A 22,115-nucleotide genomic window follows, 5' to 3' on the forward strand; every position below is an offset into this window, starting at 1 on the left:
TTTGATGTTTTTTGCATTTACTGGTACAGGTAACTGTATCTGAGAGAACTCAACTCTAAGCTGAAGGCCTATGGAATTTCAAAGGGCTGTGCAGGACCATGGCATTTTGCTAGCTAGGGCCAGGTAGGAATACAGCTCTTTAAAGGCAGAGCAAAGACAGACATCCTAAAACTTAAAGGCAACTCATCTATTAACCCCATACTAGGCACATAATGTGAAGTCCAAATTAGCTAAAAATACCCTCTGATTTATCAAACTGATGCTTTTTGTCATTTTTATCATTACAAGAAGTTTAGGTTAAAATCAACATTCAAAAAAGTGTTTCCTAAACCAAAAAGAGTGAGCATCCTCACTTAGCAATGACACACTTCTTAATTCTCGTTCAGACCACTGACTAGAAGGTTCCTGTATGCACGAATACTTTTTTTAAAAGGGGTAAGGAGGGCTACAGCCAGAGAAGCCTTCTCTGCTTTCACACAATGGCATGTAGTCCAACGGTTACCTCTGCCCAAAACCTTATTGTAAACCACATTTTCCCACACAAACTTTCTCCCAATTTTGTCTTCTGATGCATGTCTGAAAGTTGATAAAGCTTTAATGAGACAGAGAAGTGGTGTCGACAGATCATGTTTGATTTTTGCAGGGGTGAGTTCCTATGTAAATTTGCCTCTTGGGTTCAGCTGCTTTTCTCACCCTCATACTCTACTGTGTCGAATGTTAGGAAGACACAAACTTTGACTCCCCAGCTGTCAAAGGATTTTTTTTTTTTCAAGACTAGGATTCCACTGGCAGCTGAGCCTGGAAAACCCCTTAACTTCTCCAGATTAGAAGACAACATATATTTTTATAGAAATGTAATTGTATATTTAAAAAAAAATCCTGCAGCTTCTCCACATGTTTTTTTTCCCCCCTTGAAGTTCAGATTTGATATAAACTTTTGTGTTCATTCTTTTTATGTTTTGTTTTTAAATTTGTAGTCAAAGCTTTGGTGTACTGTACAGGAGCAGTCAGCCTTTGTAATTACTGTATGAATGCTTTATAATAAAGTATATTACTGTTATTTTAACAAGTGAGCAGACACTTCTTTTGTGTGTTTGCTGCCGAGGGCACCTTTTAAAAGACTGTTACATGTTTAAAATGTACATATATAAATATATTTACCTGTTGCTGTACAGTTGTGATAGACTGGACTGAACTTATTTTTTGTGTGCTTTTTTATAAAATATTAATACACTAAAGGAAATCTTGCTGATGTGATTGTAATGTACTATGTAACTTATTTACTTAATATCCTCTATATATCTAAAAGAACCTTTTATTAAATGAGGTTTAAAAAAATACTTTCCAGCTGAGTATTTTGGTCTGAGGGAGTGGTTGGGGGGTTGGGATGAGTACAACTGTGATGCATTCGTGCAAGGGAAGGGGTTGTGAGTCCTTTTAGGTAGCCTGCACTCTCGTCATACCCATCTCCTTACTTTCCACAGCAATCCGGGAGTAACTATGACTCTCTTAAGACGGGATCATGGTTATCTGCTGGGCGTAGCCGCAGAGGTCACACCTCCTCGTGGTCCCGCCGGATGCCCTCCGGGGTAACCGAGTTGGCCTCTGCCCCAGCATCGAGAGTTATGGCTGCCTCTGCCCTATCGAGTAAGCTCACCACTTGCTTGATAGTATCCCCTGGTGAAACCGACCCAGCCCTGCATCACACTGGTGTCCCTGCCCTCAGCCCACAGGGAAGTACAGTTGGGCAAACCCTGGTCATCTGGAGGGGGATGGCCAGTGGGATGTCTAGCCCTCACTCTTTACCGGCTTGTGACTTTAACACCAGTAACATCTGTCGGGACTGGCGGTTGGACTGGCGACAGTCTGGCAACTGGACCCGGCAGTCGGTGGGAATCTCGTGATGATTATCTTTATCATGACGCGGTCACTCTGGACATGGCATGGGTGGACAGGCCACCTTAACTAACCCGGAACAGGGACACATCCGTCGATGTGTTCGATAAATGGCCTGCACTCTTGTCATACCCATCTCCTTACTTTCCACAGCAATCCTTGAGGCTGTTTCTCAGTGTAAACTTCTCCCTACAAATGCCAGCCTGCAACGTCTTTTATGTCTGATACCCAAGAAAATAACTGGCGGGTGCAGCTCCAGTTGCTTTTCAGACATGTTGAATATGTGTGTGTGTGTCCCACATCAAGCCGAGCACCTTCCCAGAGCCCCAGGACCAACCTTGATAGCGTATTAGAAATTCACAGGAAATAATTCTAGGTCCTCTGTGCTGTCAATAAGGCCAATCAGATTCTAAGCTACCTGAAAAAGCCACAAAGACAGTGGGCAGAGCAAAAGCAGCACAGAGTCACTTAGTACCTGAGGGTACAAATTCCTGGATGGCTCGGGCTGGTAGAGCCAGAAGGTAGAGACTGAAGTAAATCTAGAGCTGCTGGAAAAGAAGTTAACATTTTTCTGCTGTTTAGTAGTTGAATCTGATGGTTGCAGGAACAATTACTCCAGTTGTAAATCATATTGTATCATATTTTTCAATGACAGAGTTACAAAAATGTTTTGGCAAATGCTGTCTTAAAGGCACTGCTCTCTTATCTGAATCTAAGGTGGTTTTTTAAGCGTATTTCATTATGCAGCCCTGATCTTGTTTCTTCTGACAGTAGCTGGATCTCTTGCTGTAGATTTTAAATACCAAATATGGTTCCATACATACTCAAAACAAAGGTTCCTTCTGTTTTGGTAGTTAACTGGGCTACCTAGTTGTTTCTCACACCTACGAGCATGAGGCCTTTAAAAGCTGCCAATGTTTCACTACAGAGAGCAGATGGTAGAAACACATATCAGTGTCTGACTCCTACTACTAGATTTCAGTTAGAATCTAAGGCAGCACAACCTGTTTTCTTCTTAGCTGTCAATTTATGCTGACAAATTTTCATTTCAATATTCTCGGCAAAACTGGCAGGAGAAAGACTCAGCCCAAGACATTAAAGGGCGCTTTTTCTTCAGCTCAGTGCAGGAGCCCTTGCTTTAATGTCCTCCTGTGGATGTGGCTGCTGATCACCAATAGCATTTGGAGAAGTAAGTGGTATTTGGCTTTGGGAGCAAGAGATGGGGAACGCCAAACCCGGCACTTCAGGCAGCAGACCAAGACTTTAAAAGCTTAAAATAATGGTTTTGCCTTCCTGTCTTTTCTCCTAGAACCTATGAACAAAGTCTGACAACCGGTATCTTAAAAGACTGAAAAATATTTATGTATCAGATGACAACAATCACAACATATCAGCATTTTTAAAGTCCAAGTTATTTTCTATTCTAAAATATAGAGGCAATAAGGAACAGTATTTCCATACTATAAATACATTGCTCCCTGAGCAGCTAGGAAAGTTTAATGAGAACAAAATTTAATTTCTGAACATTCTTCCACGAGCTGAACTACATCATTACACATCAGTACACAACAGCAAAAGATGTTTGTATAAAATAATATTATATTAATTATTTTTAAACAAGTTTCACAGAATAACATTTGTAAACATAGGCCTAAATAATTTAAACAGCAAATTTAACAGCTTGGTCATGCTACAAAATTACTGCATCCGAAAGAAAGCTAAATGGGATGGTAAAAGTGCTCTCTCGCTTGGAAGATTTTTCTTGATGATTCTACTTCTATTGTAACCAGAGTCATCGCTTGGTTCTCTGATCTCACGTTTTCCCAGCAGTTCTCAGTATAATCACTGCATACGTATGCTCTTTGAAGTAAGGGCAATGTGCTAACAAGCAAGTAAGAAAACCTTGCTATTTCCTATCGCTAATTTAATTTTAGGATATTTCTCTAGGGAATAAAGTGGATGCTAATCCTCCATAACTTCAATGGGAAAAGCAGAATTCCACATGGCTTCCAAGTTTTACATGGGTGCCTTTTTCATCCATTATTAATAATGTGCTTACTACTTTATTGGATGTGGTGGGATAAGGAAGAGCAAAGAGTAATACAGAAAGACAAGCCTTGCAACATGCTACTCGGCTGTTCCCTGTGGGCGTGCAGGCTGAGCTTTGCTGTTAGCTTATCCATGACATGGTGTAGCACCATCAATATGTAAATCGGTTGCTGTAATTCCTGTGTGTGCATGTCTTCCACCACATCCAGTGCATAATTTTAAAGTGCAAATTTTAAAGTGTAAAACATTACTTATTTTGAAGAACAAAGGTTGAGACAGGAGGCGTTGATTTGGTCTTGAGAGTAATCTTGATTCATCAGGCAAAGCAACATTAAGCTGAACATTCCACCCAGCTTTGAGCTAAAGCATCTTCTGATAAGTCTAAGTCCTAGTTTATTGTTTTCTTATTGTATTGGTTCACTAAGACTGGCATACAGCTTTTATCAGAATGGGTTTAAATTACATGTGAATTTATCACAGCACGAAGGGGAAAGGTGAGGGACATCTTGTCCTCTAAGCGTCCCTTTCTGCTGTATAATTGTGCTGAAACTGGATGCCTCACTCCTTCAATAATGAATTCTTTTTCCTTTTTTGGTAGTATTTCTAATGTAGCCCCCCCACCCAAAAAAAAAATTAGAGAATTTGTGCTGTTAAGTCTGTGAAAAGAGCTGATGTCAGTGGGCCACAAAATGTACACAGCTCTACCAATAACTGCAATAGTTCTTGGACTGACTCCCAGCAGCACAGCCTGTACTGGGGACTTGACTTAAAAGAGTCATGTCTTGTCAATAGAGCTGTGTTTCATTCCACTTATCACCATGTAGTCAGAACACTAAGTTTCTATTCTGCTCTTAGAATGTCCCCAAATAGCCAAACTGCAAAGTATTTGCTGTATCTAACATGACCATCAGAAATGTACAGACTTATACCATATTTAGATAGTAAAATATCGGCCAGCAGGATTACTTAGCATCAGATGGTGTGCTCATCCCTTTGGCACTCTCTCCTCTGTCACATTTCATTTGAGAAGCTCACCTAGCCATACGTACCATTCTTGTAGACATTGTGCTAGGAGAGACCAGCTACAGTGGTTCAAACACTTTTCTTTGTGGCCAGGCACTAGGACAAGAGCACTGCAAGGTCTATTCAGAAAATGTCTCCACACATATAGATTAATTTGGCATTTCCATTTGTTGGTAGTATTCAGAAGTCAAGTTTTGCTTCACTCATCCTCTCTCTCATATTAATCACACTTTAATTTGGGTCATCAAGGGCACAAAGGGCACAAGCCAATCCCCTGCTGCCCCATCAGAGCAGATGGGGTCAGTAGGGACTGAGTGTGCCACAGACTATGTTCTGCCAAAGCAGATCCACTTCGCCAAAGGTGGCTGGGTGCAAGTGAACTGAACAGCAGAGTTTTAAAATAAGCCAACACAAAATGGCCATTGACTATACACCTTCTCCTCGCTGTGCTTCTTGGTCAATGATGCCTTTACTAATGCTGAAGCTAGGAAAATAATTCTAAAAGAAACTACATATGAATATAAAGTTTTCTGTAAGATAAATCCAGTGAGCTGCTTAACTAAGAAACTGCTTTCTAATAAAGAGAATAGCTGCCTGGAAGTAGTTTGTGCTGAGTGAAGAATGTCCACAGTTTCTGGCATTGCTCTCCTGACCTTATTTTAAGTAATGGATCTAAATCAAACTCAGACCTAATCAGCAATTTCAAATTTAGGTTGGAATGCTTAAGAAGTCCTGTAACAATCAGAATAATAAGCAATATGTTGAAACTAAACTATGATTGTCTTGTAATCTGCTACTTCACCCTGTTCACCTAGACATTGATTAGAGAGAGAATTATCTTCTGCTACAATTACACCTGGAACTTGAGATCAATATTACTGTGGCCTGGGCCAATTCTACCTTTTCATGTCTGACCACGACTTTCAAGATTCACAAACAAAATAGTTGAGCAGCGTTCTGCCTCCATCCCTTGTATGTCTGGTCTGGAACCAGCAGGTACACTTGTTGCCGTTTTAATTTAAACAAAAATAGTACCATGTATTAGAAGAAAAGCTTTTTAAAAAAACACAAAAACAAGCTGCAGAAAAATCTTCACAAGTGAAGAAGAAAAAAAAACCCAAATCACTATTGGTAACCAACAGTGCAATCAGGTCTGTCTTCATCATTGTTTAATGCTTATCACTAGAAGGAGTTACCTGTCATATAAAAGGGCTTTACTTAAACTGGTTACCCTGCAATACTGCACATTTACTATGTCTTCAATACTTTATTTCCAAGTCTCACTTTCCATCTCATCTCACCATCCCCACTAACTACATGCCCTTTCTCTCACTGCTTACATCTCTTCTTTCATAAAAAAATAGTAGCCCCAAACCCAAAATTTTCTGCCCTCAAACCCAGGTTTTGTTCATTTTGTTTTAATATTAATATCAGCCTAATTAGTTACAGGAAAATTCAAGAGCTGAGAAAGTGTATGCCTGCTGGTGACCCAAACCAAAACTAGGAACCGTTTGTAGTTCCAAGATAAATTCTTAGTAAGAGACAAAAAAACTAGCAGATATTTTGCTCTCACTGAAACCATGCAAAGAATTCCTATTGCCTCTTTAAAATAAATAAATATATGTTACATGTGGCCTTCTAAGCAATGCAGTTGAGTTCCAATGCGAGAAGCCCAATTCAAAACTTAAGGCCAGTAAAAAGGCAGTCATCAGATCAATACCTATTTTGTGCGTAGCTCCACAACTACTGGGCCTGTTTGGCATAACAATTAAGGGGATGAAAAGGCAAACTTGCATATTTAAAATATTGAAGGATTCCCAAGACAAAATTAAACACAAAAAAGCCTGTAAGGTGTTTCTAAACCAAGACATTGTTCTTTTGGCCTCAGAGTTTCCGATGCACCTAACAAACAAGCTAATTATAACCCAAGAGTCAATAACAATCAGGGATTAAAAATAGCTATATATTAGCTTAGGTAAACATCTCTTGCTAACCAAACAGCAGATAAACTCAGCTCCACTAGTCTCTGTAGAAGGTGTCATAAGTTTGTCAAAATTCATGTGCCCGAATTTTGGTAATGAACTCTTTGGGTAAGAGACTGTGGAGGTAAGCTGGTCTTTTAAAAATTGCCCAAAGATTTTCTTAAAAATAAACCTTTTATATAAAAGTTCTATGTGCTGAGCTATCTGGAGTTACTTTAATAAATTAAATGCCCAACAAGAAAGTGTCATCAGTTTGCTCCTTCTTCCTCTTCTTCTTGTTTAATAACTAGGATTCCTAAGAGAAAAAAAAAAAAAAAGAAGAGGAAAAAATCTGCAAATATTTACAAATAGATTATGCAAAGAAAGATAAAGTTAATGCTGATATACCTGCAAGCTAATCTGGACTGTCAGAAAGAGTTGTGTTTTGTGTTGCTGCTTCTAACTGACATGAACTTCTACATACCTGAGCTGCTCTTATATAGAAAACCTTTCAACTGATGAGATCTTGTGTTGAATGCTTTTCCACCTTCTCAGGCAACAGGAAATTAAAAAAGGTACTAAAGTGAGACCTGCGAAGATCAGCCTGACTTGGACACTGTGTGATGCACCATATCAGCCAGCTAACAACCAACTAGCACATCACCCTTCTCTTGTTTGGCTGTGTTTTGTGCTGCTATTTCCATGACAAATATGACCAAGTTAGTATGGGATACCGCCTCAGTGATACCTAACAAGGATGTCCAGTCCATAAAATACAATTAGAATAATGTGGATCCAAGAAGCAATATGTCTTATCTCTTAGGGATAACTGGAATAAACCTGCATTGCACAGTTGGGTTATAGACTATACCCACCCCTTGGGTACTTTCAAACAAAAAAATCACTTTTTAACTGCCATGTTGAGCAAGGGTGACAGTCTGCAGGGTTCACACCACCTCACAGTGATGCGTTCATGAATTAAAAATAAGCTGAAATGCTAATACTCCATAAAACCATTTATCAATTTATAAATTTTCCTCCTCATGGTAGCAAACCCCAATAGTACAAGTAAGCTTGCAGCACGCTGAAATAGCACAATGAAATACATGCCTTAGGCACCTAATTGCTGAGCAGGGTTCCTGGCACAGGAGCTATATAGAAAGGAGACATCTACCTGCTGAAAAGACCTTCAATGCTTATTTTTGTCCAGAACATCTTCAACAATTTTGAGGTCCTTATATTAGTCATCTCACACATAGTATGTAAGGATAACAGGATCCTGGGACAGCATGACAGCAAGAACCTTACAGTCAGTTACAGCATTTCTGACATCTCTTTTGCTCAACATTCTAGTGTTTATGATTTTTATTCTAAATATCATCTTTTCTTTCTACATTGCACAGGAAATGAATTATGCAGGAAGCCTAATTCAGAGCTTTCCATTGCTCCAGGTTGCAGGAATGCTTTAGGAACAAAGGGTCTAACCTTACACTAACAAGGTTAGTCTTTGTCCAAAAAGATATTTGCTCTATTCCATTTTCTGTTTCACTATCAAAACATTTTCTACTACAACAGCAAATGGACTACTGCAGGTCATGCTTCATAGCAGTACAATACTCTCATGAGGCTTCCACTTCCCAATAATTCTTATTACTTCAGTTGATTTGGCTTCAATTTCCCATCCATTGCTCCCTGTAATGAAGCTGTCATCTTGTTGCCATCCCTACACTCCTATCTTCGCTGCTGATAATCTCACTCTTTATTAACCAATTCTACTCTCCTCTTCATTGCTTTAGAAAACAAGGGATAATAGTAAGCAGCTAACACCTCCATTACAGGAATTAACATGTTTAAAAATACATTTTAAAATTGTCTCACTTTTTGTCACTAATCAGAACGTGCTTTAATAGATTCTCATATCAGTGACTTAAAAATGAGAGGACAGCTCACAAATTAGGGCTTACTGCAGGCAAGGTGATATTCAGGAATTTAGGAAACTTGTGAAAACCTGCCCTTGCACCAGAAGCAAAACAGAGCATATCCCTGTTTATCCCAGTTCCCCCATGTCACCTTCTTTCATAGGGAAAACTGTAAATCAAATTTGCTGGGGAAACTGTAATTCAACTTAGTAGATGAAAGCCTTGTTAATTTATTAGATGCTAAATACTTAAATTTATAATTACGTAAGTCAACATGTGAACTCTACAAGAGAACTTCAAGCCAGTATTAAATGCAGTTTACCTATACATATGTATAAGCATGTTTTAGTTCCCTACTAGTTATACTATTTGAATAACTTCAAATGTAAAGCCCAGCTGAGGACTGCAAGGCCACACAGATTTAACACTCCACATCCATCAGTCTCAGAAGATCCTACAGGCAGGATCTCAGTAAGTACTTCCGAGTAATTCCAAACAGAGGAGGGAGGAATATTAATTACATGAGCACACAGATGAATTTCTGAGAGTATGATTCATGTTCCCATGGTTGTGTTTACATTAAGCTGTGAACTCACACCCATTACCTCATGCCCCAAACTCACCATCCAACTTTTTCAGCGTGGGTACCCGTTTGGTTGCTTCTTCAATCCAGCTGTTCTTCTGATCAGAGGCGTATTTCTGTTGTAGCGGATTGCCTACAAAAACCAGGTCCTCTAGTAATGGCAGCTCTGCCAGTCTCACAAACTCTGCTGCAAACGCAAAGGTGAAAACACCAAACAAATTGTGGAACATGGAAAGTACATTTGCACCAAACCCTTCTTTCAAACTCAATGCAAACTTAAATACATTGGGATACAATAGAATAGGGATCGCTTTGTTTGAACTGTTATCAAGTCAAATAACAGGTATGGATTTTAAAAGAAGTCTGAGAAAGATGATTCAAAGAACAAATTCCACTGAGCTTAGAAATTAAGTTCAATATTCTAACTATTTTCACCCTCTTCCATGAGTATATATTTAGGGAGACTTAAAGACATGCAAAACTATTTTTACTTGGTGAGTGAACTCATCTGCTCACCATACTACAGGAGTTACAGAATAGAGAGGCATGGCTTACCCCAGTCTTTCACCAAATTATTTGACATATAAAGAACCTTCAGCTTCTTCATTACATGGATACCCCTCAGTTTCTCAATGAAGTTGTATGAGATCCACAGCTCCTCTAAAGTATCTGCAACTGCCTCCTGGAAAATGACAGGACTAATCAGGTAAGTGGAAGTATATCTTCCTTATTCTTCAGATTCTACCTTTACCTCCTACAAGTCATATCATGTGAGAAAGTATTAAGGTATGTCAGTTCCCATTTTCTTTTAAGCAGGTCTGTAATTATGTATGACAAATAATCATGGGAATTAGGAGCAAAGGAACTGAAAAACACCTAGGAGAACAGAAAGCACAATATTAGAATAAGACAAGGAAAAGGTGGCTGAAGTAGTTCTTAAGGCATAGGGGCAGAGGAGACAAGTTTGACTGCTTGTACACTGCAAGCATACAAGCAGTAAATGCCATTCAACAATTACTTTAGAATGAGTTTAATACAATATGAAGGAATGATTCATTGCAGGTGCATTTAAGTTTGTATCTGTCAGCCAGGAGTTGCTTTCATAATTCTTTTAAAAAGAGAGGTTTTTTGAACCAGTCATTACACATTGACTCTGCATTTCACACTTAAGAGATGGCATCTCTGAAGGTGGGAATAGCTTTGAAGAGAAAAATTCTGCAGGAGAAATATGCAGTGTCTCTTAAGGAAGAAAATAATTTCTATATGAATTTAAAAAACGTTCACTAAAAAAATTCTGCCCTTAATTCAAGTGTAAGAAAATTGATCCAATTTTTTTCTCCAACAAATTTCCCCTACCTGGTAGATTTAGCCCTGCCTCCATCTTCTCCTCTAAAGTCACATTGCTCCGCATGCCAGTTAACATAAAAAGGACAGACTCTCAATGAAGTGTGTGTTCATTGGACTGCCAATACTCGTAGTAAAGAAACACAGCCTAAGTATCTTCAGGCAGCAAATTCCTCATGCAAAAAGTCTGTAGGAATTACTTTCATGTAAAGCCAGTGGAATGTAAAGTGATTTACAGAAAGCCAGCAGTTTTCAATAAAGGTTCTGCTCATCTTTGTCAAAGACAACCAAATCTCTCTTTCTAAAATCCTTTTATGTAGTAAAAGAATAATTACAAATATAAAGAGCGTTTAGACAAAAAAGAGAGAAAAACTATCTGAAAATTCAGAACCAATGTGTAAGAGGGTGACCAGACCACAGTGAAAGGAGGAAATAAATGGTTAGGCAATAATGTAAATTCAACAAAGACTTCTATGAACATAGGGGAAATATCCCACATTCTAGATAGCATTCCATTCTTCATTTAGTTAGCAACTGATAGTAAGAAGCGCATACCAATCCATTCAAGTTCTTTATATTATTTCTTCCCAAAGACAGAATCCTCAAATTTTCTGTAATAAATAAAATAGTTTCTTGTTAATAAATGTTTATTTAAAAAAATATAAGAAGATGCTGTATGTCAGGTAAACCACCATATTCTACTTACAAACTGCACTCTGAACAGGCTGTCTTAAGAAAGACTGACATAACAGAAACAAAACCTCCTGACCTACACAGGTCACCAGGAATGGATGCAGTAGACAGCTCAGAAACACACTCATGAATACAAAGCCACTTGTGTATAGGTTACCTAGTTGAAACTAAGTCCAGATAAATATTGAATAAAATTTATTATTTCACCTTGCACCTGAACTCTAACTGCTAACTTTCTACCTGATAAAACCACATCTGACATATATTCTAAAACAAAACCATTCCTTTTCACTAAAAAGTGGAGGTACAATGAGAATTCTTTTTAAACACAAGAGCTTAATATTCGACCATGCCAAAAACATGAAGCATCACAGTCAGTAAGTCTAAAGCCTACTACAGGCAATATTCTCTAGAACATCCGCAAGGCTCCCCCATCCATAGGGGAGAGTGCTGGGAAATGGCCTTTTGGTCTAGCCAGCCTTTCTCTCTGTAACTCACATTTATGAATTATGTTTGCACTAGCTTTTGAAATCTGTAAGAAATTAAAGGATATTTACAAAACCAAAAAGACAGTTTGCTCAAAAAGTCATGCCTCAAGATTGTTTCTAAATGTTACTGGGTTTTATTACTGAGATATTCAGTCTCAGTATAAGTCTCAATAATTCTGAGATATTCCATATTTTAAAGGAAGACAGGTCTCCCTCATGTAACATTTTCACTCTCTAAAACACAAAACACTTGCTGCTGTCATCTAAAATATCTTCCTCACATGTACGGTTTAAAGGGGTGTGATCCTTTACACAGAATTATCTACTCAACAGAACTACAATATCAGGCATATACATTAATAGTAATCTTTTCCATCAGAAAAAAGAGTAGGTGCATAAAAAGATTTTTCAGCCTCCTCTCTGCAATAAGCAGAATCAATATCTAATAATTAGTGGCTTGTTTTTCATAGCTATAAGCACTGCTTTCTCTCTCTTTCACAGAAGCCAATGGAGATGGTGAGTTCCTCACTTTCTGCACCTTTAAGAGACAGACCACGTAGTTCTATTTTGTCTGGCTTTAGGATCAAGTATCTGATACAGACTGTGTGTTTTGATTCTACGTTTTATTAATACAAATACTTAAGATGCTTCAAAGGCTTTTAATATTTTATCACACTAAAAGAAATCATTGGTTTCACATTTATATATAACTGCCTAATTATTATTTCTTTCTGACAAAGTTACTCAAATTGAAATACTACACTACAGTTATTTGGAAAGACTCCTGGAATTTTTTTTTTTCCTGATAGTATTTGCAAATTTGTTGGAAGTCTGAGCACATTATGAAAACAAATTTAAGTTCATCAAGCTCCTTGACATCCCCTTGGTGTGTAGTTGGAGAGGATGGAATACCAGGTTCCTTGTCTGTCCAGCCGGCAATTTGTTGGGGACAGAAAAGCCTGGAAGCTCCAGCCCAAAACCTGCAGCTTTTTGCCAGCCTCATGCCACAGTCAAGGAGTGACCATTAAGACTTCTGTTAGAAAAACAGTAAGCCAATGAGTTTCAAGGTTTCATAGACAGTTGCCCAAGAAACAGAAGTTCAGTTCCACTTGTAGACATATGGCACACTCCTTTCAAGTATGAACAAAATCAAACCAAGTATATACAATCCTCTGCAATGTGGACTGGTATTCTTCCATACGGTTCTACAACACTCCAACCTCACTCCAACCAATACTGCAATTACAGAGTTGATGAACTGCAGCCTATCTCCATCATGAGCATGGAAAGTGGTCACTAAATCACTCTAAAACTGATTAGCTGTTGAATAACATAATTAGGACCACTGGAGGTTACAAAGGTGCTTTCTGAATGGATTTTCTTTTGCTAAACCTGCCCAGTGAGACAACTGTCAAGGCTAGTGCAAGGATACATGCATCATTACTACCTACAGTAATGCATACACCATTACTGCTAAACATGCATTTTCCAGTGAGACTGATAACTTTAAATGCCACTCGTAATTTTCTAAGAGGGCAAAAATAAAAAGGATAAGAATAGGTATAAAGCTGGACGCATATAATAAATTGCACTACATATGCTGCCCAAGCTACTAGAAAACAAACACAGGCTGGTCACTTACTTAAGCTGCTCAAGTTGGCGATTCTTTCAATGCAGTTTGTAGACAGTGACAGTTTCCTTTAAAAGCAAGAATAATCAGTTCACAGATCATACAAGGGATCACTATATCAGAAGTCCATATCCAAACAACATTGCATTAAAAAAAAAGTTTATTCTTCTCTCATTAGATGGTGAACTAAAACTGGATGTGTAAATAGACTCAGAATATCCTCAAACCATCAAGACTTCTGCAACTTCACTTAGTTGCTAGGAAAGTACCGTGTGTTACTTACATAACAGATTATCCTTTTATGTCTAGCCTCATGAAAGGCGTGGACATTAACTTCTGAAATGGCTCTAATCTCTTTCTCAAAGTTCTGGTTTGGTCTCCCTTTTTTCTTTTTTTTTTTTTTGCATAAATACATACTGGCATGGTGGACAGCAGAGAAACTGAAAATTAATATAAAGAGAAAAGACTATTTGGTTTCCAATTTTTTTTAACTGAACTTACTCGCAGTTAACAAGTGTGGAGAGAGATTCATCCATCCTCTCTACAGGAGGAATCTGACCGTACAGTTTCACCTCCTTTGCATCTGAAGCCTTCTGGCCATTTTTTGCTTCCTAAGGCAAAGAGAAGATGCTCACTGCTACTTGCAATTACTAAAAAATTACTATAAATTAATTACTATAGAAGTAATTCCAATATGCTACTAGAAGACATTCCTGAAAAGAGAAAGCATTTTGAGTATCAAGACTCCTGCTGGTGTAGCATCACAAGGGGAAGGCCAGCTTGTATTCAAGATATCAAGAGAATTTACACCTTACATGTGCTTCTTTTAAAAAGTCACATCACACTTGAGCAATTTAATTCAGGGTCCTTTGCCATAAAGAAATGGAGAAGAGACGTAGGTTTAAAATTCTGAATTAAGATACTTCCACAGACACTAACACTCAGGAGCCTTAGCTAAGGCCAATCTGTGGCAGTAACAGATTCTTAAAAGTTCTGACAGAAATATATCCTTCCCACTTCACCCAGAAAACTCAGAACACATGCCTAACTCACAGCACAAACTGGACACAGAGGAGTGCATTTTGGTGGAGAACCTCAACAGATTCACAGAGTTGGAAATCTACAAAAAGGATAATTAGCCATTAAAAAAGAGTGGGGGAAGATGTCACACTTCAAAGAATACAGCAAACCCGCAAATTTCCTATTTAGGACCTAGGCTGATAATCTTCTAGATTAAATACTTCATAAAGTTCAAAACTTTAGAATACTGGCCGTAGCATCAGTATTTGGCTTTACTAAAAAATAGTCTATTAAACCTTTTAAAATTCTGAAGCAATGGTCATTATTGACTAAATGCTTGGAACAAGTATCTATTTCGGCAGCACCACCAGTTTTGACAGCTGCCTCCCTGACAGCACAAAAGGAGATTTTGTCAATTCACTCAGTGAAGGAGGTCCATTAACAACGAAGAAATCTACTTGGCACTTTCAAAACAAGGACTTTTGTTTTCTCCCTCATTTTTATGCAGACACTTTAAAATAAGATAGCTGATGTCTGGCCTGGTTTATATGGCTACTTTGTAATGAAATTAACTGCATCTCAGAAGTCTTGTAACAATCCCGCAGCACGAGATCAGGTTTGGATAACATTACTTTCTTATTTTTACTCATAATTAGCAATCTAGCAAATAATCATGAATAACATTTTACATTTATACTCAGGTTATAATCTATCAGTTTATACCAACAAATGAAAATATACTTTTTCTTAAAAACATGAGAGGAAGAGAGCTTCCAATACAGACTGTGGCCAGCAGTGAGCACTTGCAGGAAGAAAATTAATCCAGATTGCCGTACACTTCTGGAAGAAAAGTCAGCTGAACTACCACAATGAGCCACAGAGAAGCTACAGGTAAAACAGATACTTTTTTAAGAGTCAGTTACATTATTTGCCAAGTTAAAGTTGCTTTGATTCAAATAATGTCACCCAGACTATAGGTCATAGGCAAACCCTTATGTCAAAAGAAAGAAAAACATTCAGAAAGCAACATAATATCTGCTCCAATTTTACAAGTCACATGGACCCTGATTAGGAATAGTAAAAACAAGTAAAAGATCCACCCCCGATAACATGGACAGTGAAGCAAATTCAGCATCTCACGCCCAACATTAATGGAAACTCACTGACACTGGTCTATGTTATCTGAGAGACAAGTGACAGAGGATCAAATGGAAAATCTTTAATAGGAAATAAGGAGTTGAGGTTTTGGAGGGCAGAGAGAGAGAAAGAGGAAAAGAAAAGCCTTTTAATACTCTGTTCACTCCTTTAGTAACGCTAATGTCCACAAGTTGTTGCATTCTAGCTCATATTAGGGGAGCAAGAGTCAAGCTTATGGGATATACCAACATAGCCGAATAAAAACCTGAAATACTGAAGGTACTACATAATGATAAAATTCAAGAAGGAAGTAGTCTTCCATTACAAACTAGTATCTACAGCTGATTGTACAGATCTTCTGGCTTTCAACTGTATCAGGCCACACTGCCTCACATTCAGCTCTTCGAGAGACCAAAACACTTATACATTCTTGCTCTAGCAGCTGGCCAGAATTAGCAGGAGAGTGCATGTAAAACAAACACATCTGTGCCCTGATTTAAAATTCACTGAGACTGGGGAAAGATTCCCAGAGATCTTACTGGACTGTGAACCTGACTGCAGAGCATCCTATACCATAATTTAAAATTGCATCCGCATCCTTGCCAATAACCAGTTTTCTAGAAGGCTCCAAGATCAGATCAGCCACCACCCAAAATTATTATCTGTATTACCACAGCACTTTAAGAAGAAAAAAACGTAAGACAGTCATTCTGAGTTAAGCTTTGCATAACATGAGGGACAATACGTTAAAACATAGTAGTATAAGTTTCACTGATAAATACAGTGAGAATTTCATACTTGATTATTCTGTGAGGAGGACTACACTCAGGTAAAATGAACGGAGCATAATTAAAACATAAGACATCCCCTACTTTAAATCTCTTCATAGCCTCAGGCCTTCCGTCAACGCATATTCAGCAGAACAAAACAGAAGAGCAAAACCGACTCATCTTTCCCAGCCACACCAATTTAAAAAGAACACATAGAAAGTTCATTAGAATGTATTATACTTCAATAATAATAATAATACATTTTTTACTTCATGAAACTTCTTATAAATGATGTTGCAAGCAAACACATTTCTTACAATAAGAATTTGAAAAATAAATTTAGCTGAATACAGTCAAAACACATGTCACAGAGCTAGATACTATTCTAATACTTACCCACTTGGCTAGAGCTTCTTTGATAGTCGTTGCTTTTGCCTAAAAATGAAACAGATTTAAATGAATATTCACTGCAAATTTTCAGTTGGCTTTTTCACTGCAAACCTGTCTCGTCTCCCTTCTCTCTCCCTACTCTGGTTTGCCTACCCCTTTCTGCCACTTTCCTGTACTATCTTCTTCCAGCTGAGTCTAAGAAGCTGGGATTCCTCAGTGACTCACAATTTCACGTTCTGGGGTATTTGTCAGCATTTTCAAAGGAAAACAATTGGCTTCCAGCGAGGACATTATCTTCCTGATCTTATTCTCTGCCTCATCTGGAGCATAAATTTGGGATACTTCTTGGTTAGCTTTGATGGCGAAATTTAATTGAATTCAAATACATCACAACTTACTGCACTGAAAAACGTGTTCTAATGCTCTTAAATCCTCCCCAACTTGCCATTATTGTGCATCAGCAACTTCCCATCTGAAAGCAAGTCTGTAAGTAGACAGAATGACAAAGCCTCTTAAGATTCACCGAGGAAAACAACACACATCTTGCCAAAAATCAAGAGCAATCCAGATTGTTTATATTTGTTTTTCTCCAGTTGTTTTATGTCCAAGCACATCACGCGATGTGAAAACGTTTTATTCATTCAGGAAAAATCTGAGAGCCGCTGTACAAGGCTTTTTAAGAACTGACCCACTGACCACCTTTCTGTCGTCACTAACTCCAAATTTTCTGCATCACAACAGAGTCTTATCAAAACCAAGTGTTGATACCCAAAACAGAAGTATATAGTGAAACTGATATATCCAAAACATTAAACATATTCCAAGAGGTCTTCCAGATTAAAAAGGTTCCAGAGACCAATCTTTCACAAAAAATTATCAATAGCTTTCTTTCTACAAACAGGAGGACTCTATTTTGGGCATCTCTTGCTCTTCCATGTAGCACTATTACATGTGGATAGAAGCATCCTTTCAGGTAATCAGATATCCCAAAAAATGACTGTAGAAGTTAAAACCAACTTGCACCCAAAATCTTACAGGCAATCACCTCAGTCACAGAGCTTTACTGCTGGGTACTTTATTCTAGACCACTGGAAACTCTAGACCCAGTGAACAACAGCTGAGGCAGCTGCACATAAAAGAATGGCTACAGCAAACACCCAGCAACAGCGCAGCACCCAATACCAAGGACTCTAAGCATGCGTTTCAGATATCAATATATGTATTTATTTAGACATATATCACTGAGCATACTCAAGATATTCTAGCTACTCCCACCCACTGGCAGACATTCATTTTAATCCTATCTATACTCTGTGATAGTACCTCTAGGTTCCATCGTAGACGACCTGGCAAACTTGTGCCATGGCAGTGTCCCCATGGCATCTGCTGCAGATAAACACCTGCATGACCTCCTCCTGTAGAGAAGACCATGTCCCTAGTTCCCACTCCAACAGGCTCACGAAAGCCGATTTTAACTACCAGTGTGCCAGCAAGAAGAGCTGGCTTCCAGTTAATAATTTTTTTTTTACAGGTGTTGCAAGGCCAGGTTGGTTGGGGCCTTGGGCAGCCTGATCTAGTGGGGTATGTCCCTGCCCATGGCAGGGGAGTTGGAACTAGATGATCTTTTAAGGTCCCTTCCAACTCAACCTATTGTATGTATTGTATGATTCATTGCCTTTTTCATAATTAAGGTAGCAAATCATTACAGCTTTCAGGTACATAATCTCACTCTTCTCTTGAAGAAAGAAAAGCTTTTATATGGACCGTGCCTACTTCCATTACAAATTTATGCCTAAAACAGGACTCGACTTTAAAGCCAATGATCTACTTGAGCACAAGAAGCAGCTTCTTCTCTGGCCTCTGCTGACTATGTCTCTCTCATTCTAATATCTGATTTGGTGGAAATATGAAAACCAGCATAGTTCTCAAGCAAACACATAGCAGCAGCATCGAGGGGCAAGGGCATTGCCCCAGGCAGCCCCCAGGTTCTTTGAAGGGCACTTGAAATTTCTGCAGGCAAATCATAGGTAACCTCCCTCTGAAAGTGTTTTTCTAGGGTCCCTCCACCTGCATACTGAACAACCTTCTGCATATATTTAGATTAAATAAAATTGTATTCCTTACTCAAAATCCCAAGTGATCAAAATTGAAATTATTGCCCTGAAGAGTCACCATCAAACCCGCAGGAACGAGAAACACAATCGCTTAAGGAGAAAAAAAACACCCTGTGCCTACAAAAGTTGTAACAAAACAAATATTCTTGCCCCCGAAACACGGCCGTCCGACACGGAGCGGGTACAAAATTCAGGCCCCCGAGAGAAAGTAAACCAGTGATGCTTTGCCTTAGTTTGGATACATTCATTTATGTTAAAGAGAGCAAAAACAGACTCGCAAGGCAACGGAGACCGGTAACGGGAGTAGAATCTGCGTGCAGAAACACGCACTGCCTCGGTTTTTCCACGCCGCGGACCCCCAGCCGCGGCAGGACGCGGGGAGCTCGTTTTCTGTCCCGTTCGCTCCCCGTTTCCAGGGCACGGTAACGGGACGCAACCCCCGCCCCGCCCCCAACCCTGGGCTCTCCCCGAGCCCCCCCCGGCCCTGACAGGACCCACCATTGCCGTTGCTACCGTTAACGCTCCGGTTGCTATGGCGCGCGCCAACGCCTCCCGCGCGTGCGCGGCGCCGCCAACACACCGAGGCGGGGGCGACCACAGAGATGCGCTGCCACAGAGACAGTCCCATCCCGGAAGTCGCGTCGGGGGGGGCGGCCCGCGAGGCATGGTGGGAAGCGGTGGTCTTCCCGTGGGAATGCCGGTCGGACCCCCCACCTCTCCTCTCGGCACTGATCGTAGCGGGAAGAGATCCAGGCCCCGGAGCGCTGTGGGACACCTTTTAGTGAGACCAGCCCGTGACACGAGCTAAAACAGATCGTACCCGAGAAGGCAACCCGGTGCCCCAGGAGCCGACTCGGTGAAAGGATTGTGGGAATCCGGCCAGGTAAGGGAAGCAGGTGAGCATCACTGATGCTGCTTCACCGACGTCTATGACCAGCCTCGGTGTAATGGGCGCTCCAGGGAACAGCTACGGAGTTACCTGCAGAGGCCTGCAAACTATTCAATGATTCCATGGAGATTCTTCACGATGAGGGTGGTGAGGCACTGGCACAGGTTACCCAGGGAAGCTGTGGCTGCCCCATCCCTGGAGGTGTTCAAGGTCAGGTTGGCTGGGTCCTTGAGCAGCCTGCTCGAGTGGGAGGTGTCCCTGCCCATGGCAGGGGGTTGGAACCGGTTATCTTTAAGGTCCCTTCCAACCCAGACTATTCCATGATTCTATTATATGCATCTTTAGCCTCCAAGTAGGACAGTGAGTATACAAAATACTAGTGCAAAAGTTGGCTGTCTTTCTACAGATTGTTTTGTGAATTACTCTGTCCAGGAATATTCTGACCTGATCAGAAAAGGATCTTCACAGCAAGATCACATTCCTTTTACTTCTTCTCCCTTATTTGTTTCAACAACATCACCCAGCTTTCCAAACAAATGAAGTATTAAGAAATAAAACCATAACATCAAATTCTTTCACAGCTTTGCTTTTTAATAAAGTTTTACTTCTCTGTCAAATTGCATACATTTGACAACATTCTGAATTATTTAAAGGCTTGTGCTTTAGAAACAAAGTCGGAGGACTTTTAAGCCACCTAATTTTATTTACAACTTAACATTTACTTCCAGAACCTCCAGCTTGCAGTCTTGCATAGAAGTGGATGTGCTGAGGTAGGACTGCAGTGTGAGACAGAGATGTCGGTACTGGAGGGGTAACAGAACAGGGCTAGGGGAGGCACTGCTCTACCAGTTACATGGCTACAACTACTGAAGATGCACATGATCAGACAGACTGAGCAAAAGGAAATATCAGACAACCCTTTTCTCTATGGCTGCAACTTGGAGTACATTTGGGAAAAAAGGCAGGCTTCTAAGCATGGGTGACACCAACATGCACATCAGGCTGTGGTCCTGGGCTTCTGAGGCTGCTGGTTTTAGCAGAGGTTCAAGCCCCAGATATGACTCTGCAAAGGCAGAGTGAGTGGAGTGTGCGGGATGGAGCTTCTCTTCTAAGGAGTGGATGGATAAATTGTTCAATTGGCAGTGATAGCACATAAAGAACGTATGACTTCAATCAAATGATAAAGAGTAATAAGAGTTGCAGAAAAGTCATGAGATCTGAGTAGCAGTACAATGACACTTAAATGGAGAGAAAAGATCCCTGAGAGCTAAGCAAAATTCAGTACCATAAATGAAGGTTTCATATCTTCCTAAGTAGCTCTCAAATTGATCTGACAAAATGACCTTGGAAGGAGAAATTGTAGTCATAAGAGGCCCTTGTTAAACAGGCCTTCAGTACCAGCACCATTTCAGCAAGACCCTCTCAAAAGATCAGCTTATTTGTGATGAAGTTGTTTCTTTCTGCCTGAATGGTGGGGAAAAAATAAACACTAGCCAAAAATTAATTAGTATTAAAAAAAAGAATCTCAGGCAACCACAGCAAAGATATCCTAGATTTGGGGTTTTAAACATATTTTTAAGTTAATCATCACCAAGACGTGACAGCTTTTTACAGTCAGTCTTAATCTTCTACGAGCTAAGTTTTCTGTTTCTGAGCTCCACTTCCTCCCCAAGAATAGCTGTCAGCATCTGTTGACATCATTATTAAAGAGTTCCACAAGTAATTAATCCCTAATGGCAGGTGTTACTAGTTTAAAAGAAACAAAGAAGAGAGAATTAAGACTTGCACATAGCGTAACTGCATTTAACCATGCTTTAATACATGAAAGCAGAATTTTAGTACCCTGTTAAAATGCCCATCCAAGTCACTATAGGAACAGATGGTTACATCCCTAATATAAAACAGTGCTAGTAGTGCTGTTATCTTGGGATGATGGGAAAAGCAGTCTTCATTTTCCCACTCCACATACAGTTATTGTTGAAAAGAAATAGATTGAGTTACCTGAAGACCACTGACTTGGGTCAAGGTAAACGAGCCTTATTACAAATATATACCTACAGCTTCACATAAATAGAAAAAGAAGTGTATATAGCTGTGAATCTGAGAGGTGTGAGTTGGGTAGCTTAAGACTCAAGCCAGAATCATTCATCATTTTGATGTCAAAGTTTATCATCCATGGGTTGCCATTGTTCCCCATTGCTACAGGGTC

General features: G+C 39.5%; 1 protein-coding gene across 1 annotated transcript; it reads right to left on the reverse strand.

Annotated features, from left to right (window-relative positions):
* Window positions 1-3,234: 3,234 nt before the first annotated feature.
* Window positions 3,235-19,593, reverse strand: DNAL1 (dynein axonemal light chain 1). The gene is made up of 8 exons (XM_069858152.1): window positions 19,516-19,593; window positions 16,910-16,948; window positions 14,088-14,197; window positions 13,599-13,654; window positions 11,331-11,386; window positions 9,987-10,113; window positions 9,472-9,618; window positions 3,235-7,245 (listed from the first exon to the last, which is right to left on the reverse strand). Exons 1-8 carry the CDS (start codon window positions 19,516-19,518, stop codon window positions 7,199-7,201), a joined length of 585 nt encoding a protein of 194 aa, XP_069714253.1. The 5' UTR covers window positions 19,519-19,593; the 3' UTR covers window positions 3,235-7,198.
* Between the last annotated feature and the right edge of the window lie 2,522 nt (window positions 19,594-22,115).

This window comes from Phaenicophaeus curvirostris, chromosome 5 (genome assembly GCF_032191515.1).
Source record: "Phaenicophaeus curvirostris isolate KB17595 chromosome 5, BPBGC_Pcur_1.0, whole genome shotgun sequence".
In the NCBI taxonomy this organism is placed as follows: domain Eukaryota; kingdom Metazoa; phylum Chordata; class Aves; order Cuculiformes; family Cuculidae; genus Phaenicophaeus; species Phaenicophaeus curvirostris.